The sequence below is a fragment of the Nycticebus coucang genome, chromosome 1 (genome assembly GCF_027406575.1).
Source record: "Nycticebus coucang isolate mNycCou1 chromosome 1, mNycCou1.pri, whole genome shotgun sequence".
Lineage (NCBI taxonomy): Eukaryota > Metazoa > Chordata > Mammalia > Primates > Lorisidae > Nycticebus > Nycticebus coucang.
The window spans coordinates 161,131,597-161,143,728 of record NC_069780.1 but is presented as its reverse complement, the minus strand read 5'-3'; the positions used below and the strand labels follow the sequence as shown (position 1 = coordinate 161,143,728).

At 44.9% G+C, this 12,132-nt stretch overlaps 1 protein-coding gene across 1 annotated transcript in view; it reads right to left on the bottom strand.

Moving 5' to 3' along the window:
- The window catches only part of OXCT1 (3-oxoacid CoA-transferase 1), a 189,855-nt gene extending 181,366 nt beyond the window's left edge, over positions 1-8,489 (bottom strand). The window contains exon 1 of the mRNA XM_053591594.1: positions 8,215-8,489. Coding sequence (XP_053447569.1) covers positions 8,215-8,292 — 78 coding nt within the window. The 5' untranslated portion in view covers positions 8,293-8,489. The remainder of the gene's footprint in view (positions 1-8,214) is intronic.
- Between the last annotated feature and the right edge of the window lie 3,643 nt (positions 8,490-12,132).

The window sequence follows — 12,132 nt, the reverse complement described above, 5'->3', positions numbered from 1 at the left end:
GATGGTGTACAGTATGACGTTTTGATTTATGTAGTCGCCCCCTATCCACAGTTTCACTTTCTGAGGTTTCGGTTACCTGTGGTTTCAGTTACCCAGTGTGAGTACAGTACAGTAAGATTTTGATAGACAGTGCGCACACATTCAAGTAATTTTTATTAGTGTATTGTTATAATTATTTTATTATTAGTTATTGTTTTTAATCTCTTACTGTGCCTAATTTATAAATTAAAGTGAACCACAGGTATATGTGTGTAGGGGAAAAAGTCTACATAGAGTGCAGTACTATCCACAGTTTCAAGCATCTACTGGGGGTCCCCAATGGATACAGGGGGCTACTATATACATGTGGAAGGGCTAACTCACACTGTTTAACATAGAAGTTACATACTTGTAATAGTTTTGTGGTAATAACACTTAAAATCTACTCTCTTAGCAATTTTCAAGTACGTAGTATATTGTCATCAACGGCAGTCAGCATTAACACAATAGATCTCTTGCACAAGGACCAACATCATCCCCCACACTTTAACCCCTACCTCTGGTAACCACCACTTTGTACTTTGTTTCTATGACACTACCCCCTCTTTAAAAGACTGGGGCTTTGGCTCGGCACCTGTGGCTCAAGTGGCTAAGGCAACAGCCACATACACCTGAGCTGGCGGGTTCAAATCCAGCCCAGGCCCGCCAAACAACAATGATGACTGCAACCAAAAAATAGCCAGGCGTTGTGGTGGGCGCCTGTGGTCCCCGCTACTTGGGAGGCGGAGGCAGAAGACTTGCTTGAGCACAGGAGTTGGAGTTTGCTGTGAGTATGATGCCACAGCACTCTACAGAGGGGCACAGCTTGAGGCTCTGTCTCAAAAAAAAAAAAAAAAGACTGGGGTTTTAAGTGGTTTATCCTTAAAAGCAAGATGGACATAGTCTAGCCACATATTATCATGGATCAATGTCCTTGTGATCAACATCCTCTATTATTTAAGGCAAAGCTCTGTGTCATTCATGGCCACCTGAAAGAATGAAAGTAAATATCATCTACACTGGGATTCACATTACTTCTCTTTTTTTTTTTTTTTTTTTTTTTTTTGTTTGTTTTTTTTTGTTTTTTTTGTTTTTGGCCAGGGCTAGGTTTGAACCCGCCACCTCTGGCATATGGGACCGGCGCCCTACTCCTTGAGCCACAGGCACCGCCCTCACATTACTTCTCAAAGCTGGGCTGCCCAGCTGCTGCTGCTCTTCCCACAACAGGAGCTGCTGAGACCCACCAAGCTTCAATTTCTGACAGTATCCTAACCTTCCACTTCTAAAGAACAAGTATTTACTAAAAACTTACCAAGTCCTGAGCTCTAAGCTGTTTGCTCCAAAGTAGTAAGCATTAAGACATGACTGTTGCTCTCTAGGAAACTAAGCCCAATGAGACCAATGCTACAAATGCCTGCACAGCTGGGTCCCTAATTCAATCTTAGGTGCCTCCTAAAGTGACAAGCACAAAACAGCACACAAAACAATTCGTCTCCGTTAGGGATCTGAAGTTTACAGTACTTTAGGAAAGGAACAAATCATTATCTATAAGGCACATGCCTGGCTAGTCTTACCACAGTATACTGTTAGTCCCAAATAAGTCATCTAGTAATATACTCATGATCAGTGTTAAACGTTTTCTGTCTTTATACTTCATCTACCACATAGATAAAAGAAAATAATGAGAAAGCAGATTCTAAGGCAATCAGTCACTCACACTCAGGATCACTTCTCCTTTATTCCCATTGTATCATTCAATCTAAGAAAGAAGTAGGGAGAACAACATCGAATCCTCGTATAATGCTACCTTGACAAGCCCAGAGGTAAGCTCACACCAACTGCTTAGCAGACTCTCCCAGACACACAGCCTGAGGCAGTCAAGGTAACAGCATAACAAGTACCCATCATTCTTTTCTTCCTCTAAAAACTCCTTTCATAAAAAGTATCAATTAATAAAAAAGATTATTTAAGGGAACTATACTGAGAGAGTCAAATGAGAGTTGCGAAGGTATAGGGTACACAGATGACTTTCACCCCTTTAAATTTCAACCTTGGTCAAGGTCAGGTGAGAAGAGGGTTATCCCAAACCCTGGGAAATAAGTCTAGGCAGAGATAGAAAAGAAAGGGCTTGAGCCCACCAAGAGGTTCCCTCTCTCTCCTACTCCTAAGTAGCAAGCATTTCCATTTGCTTCTGTTTGAAACATACACACACAAAAAAATTGGGCCCTGGAAATTACAAGTTTGATAGCCCAAATAAAAGGACCAACAGAAAGTCTTCAAAATAAAGTTGAGGGGGTGGCGCCTGTGGCTCAGTGAGTAGGGCGCCCGCCCCATATGCCGAGGGTGGCGGGTTCAAACCCAGCCCCGGCCAAACTGCAACAAAAAAATAGCCGGGCGTTGTGGCGGGCGCCTGTAGTCCCAGCTGCTCGGGAGGCTGAAGCAAGAGAATCGCGTAAGCCCAAGAGTTAGAGGTTGCTGTGAGCCGTGTGACGCCACAGCACTCTACCTGAGGGCGGTACAGTGAGACTGTGTCTCTACAAAAAAAAATAAATAAATAAAAATAAAGTTGAGGATATCTCAAAAAAAATAATTCAACCTAATAACTCACATATTTTAAAATTCTAATTTATAATTTTAAATAAAATGGCATGATGCCTTTTTATGTCCTTTTAAAAACTGGAGCTGCTCCTGCTTTTAACTTTATGGAGTCTTATTTGTGAATAAAGTTTGAACTATTAAAAAATAATAAAAAAAAAATTCAACCAGCTCATTTTATAGGGCAGGTTTCTGAAGCTTAGAAAGATCTTAGAATTTATCTGAAACTGTGTTAAAGCAAGACCAGATCTAAGATTTTGGCCTTCTATCTCTGGGTCCTTCTATCACAATAAGCTCTTCTCCATGGTTTTTGAAAGCCTTATCACATTATGCCTCTATTTTATTATTTATAGACAATACATCTTTATGAACACCCTATTTTTTCATTTTCATTTTCTACACCTAAGAGTAAAGAGCCAGGGCTTTAGCAGGAAGAGAAAACAAATTAAAAAGTTTGTCTATACCTAAACAAGGTGGTAAGGAGGGTGACGTCATTCTGAACTACTTCTCTAGACTGAGAAACATGAATCCCATAGCGAGCAAATTCACAGAGAACTCATTTCCTCTGTATGCTCACAGAAGCTTCTCAGATTCATGAAAAACAAAAGCATATAACCATAGACTTGTCAGGAATTCCATTCCTTTGTTTCATCTGATAATTAGTATTTTCATTGCAAACACTGAGAAATTAGTGAGGAATTTGCCCCACTCTCCTCCAAAAATATACCTTAGAAGTATTTTAGAAAAGCACAGTTTGCCGAGATAAACAAAAGTTAAAAACAGTAAGAGTAACTATGTTTTCCATGGAACGTGAGAAGAGCTCAAAATAATAAAGAATTTTCAGGCACTCAAATTAGGAATGTGACATTTATTTACCAAAAATCCAACTTTAAGTACAACAGATTTTATCCCAAGAAAACTTTAGGAGACAGTGTGCCATCATCCCCTACATTCTTGGGGTCAAAAATACCTTTGTTTCAAATTCTAGTTCAGCCACAATTGTACGAACTTGAGAAAATTAACTAACCACTGCATCTTTGGGGGGAGGGTTAGGAGGAGGAAGAGACTTGATTTTAAGTTTACAAAAAATGATAATTGTTTCTCAAGGATGTAGTAAGGATCAAATAATGATAAAAACAGATGCGCTATGCCTGGACTGCAGAAGATACCCAGGGGATGTCAGCCTCCTTTGGTAAACTCAACCTTTTCTCCATGCTCCACCAGGGCAATAAGATCAACTTGTCATTTATTGGAGTTTAGTTTTAATGTTTAACCTCCTTACTCTGCCCTACACATCATTGATTCTACAAAGAATTTTGTTCTTTGAGACAGAGTCTCACTTTGTTGCCCCCAGTAGAGTGCTTTAGCATCACAGCTCACAGCAACCTCAAACTCTTGGGCTCAAGTGATTCCTTTGCCTCAGCCTCCCGAGTAGCTGGGACTATGGACACCAGCCACAACACCCGGCTATTTTTAGAGACAGGGTCTCAAGCTTAGGCTGATGTCAAACTTGTGAGCTCGGGCGGCGCCCGGGCGGCGCCTGTGGCTCAGCGGGTAGGGCGCCGGCCCCATATGCCAAGGGTGGCGGGTTCAAACCCACCCCCGGCCAAACTGCAACAAAAAAATAGCCGGGCGTTGTGGCGGGCCCCTGTAGTCCCAGCTACTCGGGAGGCTGAGGCAAGAGAATCTCCTAAACCCAAGGATTTGGAGGTTGCTGTGAGCTGTGTGACGCCACAGCACTCTACTGAGGGCGATAAGGTGAGACTCTGTCTCTACAAAAAAAAAAAAAACAAACTTGTGAGCTCAAGCAAATTCACCCACCTCAGCCTCTCAAAGTGCTAGGATTACAGGCATGAGCCACTGCTCCCGGCTCCACTTCACTAATATCAAGGGGCTCATGAAGAGTTACTGACACTGGTTAATTCTCTACAGCAGTGGTGTGCTTTGCTTAAAAGAACACGCTGGCCCCATATACCAGAGGTGGTGGGTTCAAACCCAGCCCTGGCCAAAAACTACAACAAGAAAAGAAAAGAAGAAAAAAAAAAAAAAGAACATGCATATTCTACCCCAATGCTGCAGGGATACTCAGCACTCTGAAGAAGCACAGATGAAGAAATACCTCCTGCCAGGTGGATCAGAAAGCTTGAGGAGTTTGCCAGAAATTAAAATACTTATCAGGATGAAGATTCCACAGGGGGATCAAGCTAGAGAGCCAGACTGGGGCAGTTTGCAAAAGGCTTTAAAGACCACATCAAGGAGTTCCAACTTCATCCTTCAATGAGAGGAGAGCAAAGCTTTACAAACAGATGTCACAACTCACGTAAGAGAGCCTAAATCAGGAAAGTGACAGGGGACTGTTAGGACAATCAGTCCTGTACTATAAAGTACTGGTATGTCTGATGAATGGTTCTAACCCTAACATCCTTACATGATTTCGGAGAGCATTTTCCACTGCTCACTCAGCTATGACAAAAATCTGCACGGGAAGCTCCCCTACCTGGCTTGGCTGGAACAAACATCTTGCTCTCCCTAAGAACATCCATCTTGGCCAATGCATGAAAGCACAGCTCACTCCATCATCTTGTCAGCTCCCCCATCCCACTGCCTACTCCCATACCCTTAAAACCTGACTCTGAAACCACCATCAGGGCTGCAGTCTTTTCAGCACAGCCCTGTGTGGAAACTTTATGACAATAAATGCTGCTTCTTGATGTACCTTAGTCTGTGACTCTTCCTGCATCTCTTCCTGACTGTTCCAAAGACCCTAATATGGAACTCATTCTTTCCTTCACCTACTTGACTCCGGGAGGCCAAGGTGGATGGATTGCCTGAGCTCAGGAGTTCAAGACCAGCCTCAGCAACAGTGAGACCCCATCTCTAAAAATAGCTGGGTGTTGTGGTGGGCGCCTGTAGTCCCAGCTACTCAAGAGGCTGAGGCAAGAGAATCACTTGAGCCCAAGAGTTTGAGGTTGCTGTGAGCTATGACACCACAGCACTCTACTGATGGTGACAAAGTTAGACTCTGTCTCAAAAAGGAAAAAAAAAAAATCTATTTTATACTATGTTAAATTCTGGGGATATAGAGTTAAAACATCATTTTTTCAAAAAACTATAGGCATAATCCCTGCTATGATGAAACTTACAGACTAGCAAGAACGAATAGCCTTCAGTAAATAATTACAAAAATGTAAACAAAATCATAATATTCAATAGAGGAACTATAAGAAAGAAAGAGATGGCTGCTGGGAAAGACTGCCAGGAACATCATTAAGGAACATTTCAGAAAGAGGTGCACATATGACACTTGATGAGCAGTTGGAAGTACAAAAAGGAGAGGATGGGTCTAAGATTTTTGACTTATACACTGCATGGGTCATGGTACTGTTAACCATCATAAAACATGAACAAAACAAGAAAGAAAATGGCCATTTTATGGCTGATTCATTTTAGGTCAGAAAGGGCCTTAAGTGGTGAAGCGGACCAAGTAAATTGCACCAAAAGCTGTACCAGAAGGACCGCAGCTCAGGAGAGTCCAGGTTAGAGAGAGATTTGGGAAACGGTAGTTTCAAGAAGTGCATAAAGTGTTAATGGTAGTTTTAATATTTTTCTATCAGTATTAAATGGTCACTCCACGTAGTAGTAATTGAGGAAAGAAGATTCCTTCAGATAGTCCATTTTAAGTCCATGCTAATAGCTCTGAAACCAGGGACCGCTGACCAGCCACATCTATACCACCTGAAACTTAGTGCAAAGTATAGGGCCCCAGTCAGTACTTACTAAATTAGACACTCTGGGGATGGGCACAGCAATCTGTTTTATAAAGTCGCTAGGTAAGTCTGATGCACACTGAAGTATGAAAAGTTACCGACCATCAAAAAGTTTTAAAATAGGGCGGCGCCTGTGGCTCAAGGAGTAGGGCGCTGGTCCCATATGCCGGAGGTGGCGGGTTCAAACCCAGCCCCGGCCAAAAAAAAAAACCAAAAAAAAAAAAAAAAAGTTTTAAAATAGGGTGGCGCCTGTGGCTCAGTGAGTAGGGCGCCGGTCCCATATGCCGGAGGTGGCGGGTTCAAACCCAGCCCCGGCCAAAAACCAAAAAAAAAAAAAAAGTTTTAAAATAACTGTCTTGTTTTACCTGTTAGTTATGTTTAACAGAAAAAATCTTGACGTCAGTACTTCTTTGACTGCAGAGTTTTCTCCTCCAGACCTTAAATATGTGTTCAATATCTAATTTATGCGGAACACAGTGTGATTTGAGGGAGACAGAGTGGCACACAGTATGGTCCCTGACAACAAGAAACTTTCATCTGATTGAGAAGACAAGGGACACATCTGAAAAGTTAAACAAGTACACAAGTAGTAAAGTTCAACAGAAGTGGCAAGTGAGGACTGAAGTGATAAATAAATTATGTACTCAAGGTGAGAAAGACTCAAAATGAGTAAATAACAGTTGGGCAAATAAGTAACTGCCAAAGGAGGGAACGTGAATGACCTCCACCCAAGGGTATAGCTGTGCCCTGGCATGCATCGGCTTTGTTTGGCACCCAGAGCTATCCGACTGAAGGTCAAGTTCCCTTTTAGTAAGGTTTATATATCCAAGCTATGGCAATTACCAAAGTGCTTCCTAAGCAGCACTGAAGAGTAAACGGTCTAGTTCTTAATCATTCATTCTCCAGCCCTTACCCCAGGAGTTCAGCGGCTCAAAAGTGTTCTCTGCTCTCAGAGATTGGATGCAGTAAAGAAAGAGCAGTGGGACCGGACCGGGTAGGAGTTCTTACGTGGGTGTGCATGACAAGCTGTCAAGCTCAGAACTATTACTCAATACCAAGGAAGAGGCTCCCTCCATTACTGAAGTTGCTGAGGTAAAGACCTGCTGCTCTGGCCCAATAGTGGGCTCCTAAGATTTCGGACACAAACTCTGCCAGCACGGGACAAAAACACACAGGAACTAGCAACCCACGGGAAGAGTGCATCCGGATACCACTCGATGGAGAGTTGGGAGTAGGGCGGAACAAAGTGTTCAAAGGGCTTGAAAGCCCCCAACTCAAGAAGGGGCGTCCATGCCTGCAGACTGCGCGAGAACCAGACAAACTTCGACCTGTTTCCCTGCTGGCGAACAAAACGCCCAGGCGAGCTTTCCAGTCTGCTGTCTGCGGTGTGGCATAGCCAAATAGGACCAAGAGCAAGGGGGAGCGGCTTTCCGTCCCCGCCGCGCCCAGCACCCGCCCCCTGCAGTAAACTGGCGCCCCCCTGCCCGGTACCGGACTCCGGAGACCCTCTCGGTGGACCCGCGCCGCGGAGACGCCGGCGAGCACTGAGCGGCACAGCAGCGCTGCCGGGCGTCCTCCCGCCCCTTCTCAGCCTCTCCCCGCGCTCTGTGCGGCGTCTGGTCCCATTGGGTAAGGGGTTGCAGAACCAAGCAAAGGAGGCGATCCGAAGGGGCGGCTAGGCCAGGAGCGCGCTCCACGCCCGGGGCATCGCGCCACGGATGCCAAATCGCAGGTTGGAGAGGATGAGTGTGGGCAGAGGAGAAAACTCGGACAGCACTCGGGGTTTCGTCCGCGCCCTTACCAAGCGTGGCCTTCCTCTTCTCCTGCACCTTACCTGGGACCAGGCGCCCCTGGAGCCGCGGACGGAGGCGCAGAGCCGCAGCCCCGGGGAGAGGAATTTGAAGGCGGCCATCTTCGGGGCCGGGCGGGCTGAGCGCGTGTCTGAGCGTGTCGGGGTGCCGGGCGGCCGTGTAGCCGAGAAGGGAAGGCGCGCCGGGGGCGGGGTGGAAGCTCGACCCACGTCGGTGACGTCCTCGGGGCCGTCGGCGCGAGGCGCCCGCCACCCACTGCCGCCTGCCGGTTTATAAATAAGTGAAGCTGGGAGGGGCCCTCGGCGGGCAGTGAGGCTCTTGTCACAGCTTGGGCTGCTCGTGAAGGTGCTCCTGGATCTCGATGCTTTCGAGGCAGCTGTGTTGGCGTGCACTTGGCTCACCAGCCGCTCGGCCAGTCCTTCAGCTGTGATGGCGTGCACGTGACTGTCTTTCCCTAAGTCAGCCGTGATCCTCGGCTTAGGGTTCAGGGCCCTCCAGGGCCCAGTGAATCTCCGGAGGGGCTTGTTGTTTTTCCTCGTAATTGTGTGGGCTGCAGAGGGAGCATTTCCTGGAGACCCCATACTTTTCTTCCCATGCGTGCACAGCGTTCTCATTTCTAACATTTCTCAATCCCTTCCCCCCACACCTAGTCCCTTATGTAAAGTTAAATTTGCTCCGAGAGCCTGCCTTGGAGCTATTTGCCATGATCAGCCAGGCTTCCAGAGGGCAAGATTAAAGCCATACCTCTGTGACTTGTTTAACACACCTCTCCCTTCTTCCCCATCATCCAAGCACGCCTGTATCAGAATCTTTCTGGCACTGGAGTTCCAGAAACCCCCCAAATTATTCAGCAGATGCAAACCTAAAGGTGTGTATCTCTTTGCCCTTAGGCAAGTTACATACCTTTGCCAAGCCTCTTTGTCCTCATCTGCAAGTTAATGTTGCTAAGAATGCTCAAAACTGTCAAGCAGGGGCATCCAGCTGCGCCCAGGCTGGCTAGGAATGCTAATCTAAGTTTACTTGGGCCACACATTAAAACACAAACACTAGAAAACTTATGAGAAAAAAAAAAAGTCCATGCATAATTTTTGTGATATGGACCACCACAGATGAGCGTTCATAGCCAGGTTGGACTCCCCTGAAAGGTTTAGGTGAGATAATTCATGCAAAACTTCTGGCCTCATTAGGCACACTCTTTAAATGTTAGGCATTGTTGTAAATTTATTACAGAGGCAATGGTGGATTGGCATGGCTCACACATGTATCTCCAAGCCTTATCTTTTGGTAACTTTTTATAGGCATGAGCCAAGTCTGATTTCTTCAGAACCATCTTTGCACTTAGTAGAGTGGAAAAGCCCCAAGGAAGCTCAATAACTTTGTGTGTGTGTGTGTGTGTTGAGACAGTCTTTCTCTGTCACCTGGGCTAGAGTGCCATGGCCTCAGCCTCACTTACTGGAACTTCAAACTCCTAGGCGCAAGCAATCCTCCTGCCTCTACCTCCCAAGTAGCTGGGACTAGCAGCCCATCACCACGCCAGACTAATATTTTCTATTTTTAGTAGAGATCATCTTGCTCTTGCTCAGGCCTTAGGCTGCTCTGGAACTTCTGAACTAAAGATCTTCCTGCTTGGACCTCCCAGAGTGGTAAGATTACAGGCAATAAACCAAGGCATCTGCCCTCCATAACATTTTATTTGATCAAGGCTGAACAAGAGAGAATGTGGCTGCTAGTTTTGAGGTAAAGCAAAGCATAAAGAAAATTAAATCAGATCTTGGCTTCTTTAGCAAATACACTAAGGCAATGAACAAACAGCACAGTTTAAAGTCTGTCCATAAAAGCATTTGCCCCTTTATGGTATTCTTTTAACTCCAAAACTTTTTCTCTGTGAATATTTAATTTTAGTCAAAGTGACTAAGGGGATAAAATACCAAATTATACTATCCAGTTATGTAGCAGAAATTAACTTCGTAATGCTCAGTATCGTAATACATTTTAAGAAGCTGGACTGTAGCTCACGCCTGTAATCCTAGGACTCTGGGAAGCCGAGGTGAGTGAATTGCTTGAGCTCATGGGTTCAAGACCAGCCTGAGCCAGAGCAAAACCCTATCTCTACTAAAAATCCAAAAAACTGAGGCAAGAGGACCACTTGAGCCCAAGAGTTGGAGGTTGCTGTGAACTATGATGTCTCCATGGCACTCTACCCAGGGTGACAACTTGAGACTCTGTCAAAAAAAAGAAGAAGAGGAAATTGGACTGAGAGGAAACTGAAGTTTTAGAACTAAAGTCCCGTAGCTGGTGCTAATTCAGCATATAGCAGTTGTACTGCACCTTAAAGAATGAGAAAAGCCCAACATTCCCATTGAATCTGCTTTTTCACCTTTTGCCCTTCTTCCCCCTCTACAGAGCACATGAAATGGAAAAATTGCATTGGCAACTTTGTGATGGTCATGTGACTCAGTCTTCTTGGCTAGGCTCAGTACATTGCTCCTGCCTGAGGAAAACAGACATTTTAAGTCACATATTCTGTGTGGCTAAATCTTTCATGAAAATAATCAGCCTCATTAATGTATGGTCAGAACACACTGTATTATATATGTGATGATTATGATTTCATTTTATACTTTTAATATAATGTATCAATATTTTTAACTTGAACAAATTACAAAAAAGTTCTTGGGTACAGATTTCCCTTCTAGTCCCACAAAGCCATTTCAGTTTTAATCTGTGCGTAAACTCCATTTCTTTTAAATATCTGTACTTTGCTGAACAAGTAAGAACATTTGACCCTTGCTTTGAAAGGCAGTTTGTAGCATATGTACCATGTTCTGAAAACATTTCCTTTTGAAATCTTGTAGAGCTTAATTTACACATTCTTTTTTTTTTTTGTAGAGACAGAGTCTCACTTTATGGCCCTCGGTAGGGTGCCATGGCCTCACACAGCTCACAGTAACCTCCAACTCCTGGGCTTAAGCGATTCTCTTGCCTCAGCCTCCCAAGTAGCTGGGACTACAGGAGCCCGCCACAACGCCCGGCTATTTTTTGGTTGCAGTTTGGCCGGGACCGGGTTTGAACCCGCCACCCTCGGTATATGGGGCCGGCGTCTTACCGACTGAGCCACAGGCACCGCCCCAACTTACACATTCTTAAAAACTGGGAGGATTTAATTCAAAGCCTCACTGTGTTGCCCATGCTGCTTTTGAACTCCTGGCCTTGAGCAATCCTCCCTCTTCAACCTCCCAAAGGCTGGGATTAGGGGTGTGAACCGCAGTACCAGGCCTAACTTCAAAGCCTTTAAACAAAAGGTCTGATTCCAAATAAGCAATAAGGATTTGTATGACTTTGTATCTCACGTGCATATGTGTGTCCTGTGCCACATAATGATGTCCTGTGCCACATAATGTTCCTTTCTTCGCCTCCCAAGTAGCTGGGACTACAGGCGCCTGCCACAACGCCCGGCTATTTTTTGGTTGCAGCCGACATTGCTGTTTGGCGGGCCCAGACTGGATTCGAACCTGCCAGCTCAGGTGTATGTGGCTGGCGCCTTAGCCGCTTGAGCCACAGGCGCCAAGCCAAGGGATTTCATTTTAGTTCTAAAATATCATGCTTTAGCATCTCTCGTTATTAAAAAAAAAAAAAAAAAAAAGGACTTCGTGCTCTCACAGATGAAAGTGTACTCCCCCAGGCTGGTAAGCAGGATGTCTGAAGACTTGTTTTTCAAATGTTGTTTGACTGGCTTAACTAGTAATAGAAATTTTAATTAGGTCATTTGAGTCAGTTACAAGATGGATGCATGCTTCATTTTATAACAATGATACTTTATTTCTGGTTTGTCAGGCCCAGGCAAGGCTCAAACTAACTCGCTGCCCCTGGTGTGCGGGGCCAGTGCACTAACCACTCACCAACTGCGGCCAGCTTATAGTCCTCTATTATATGGAGAACAA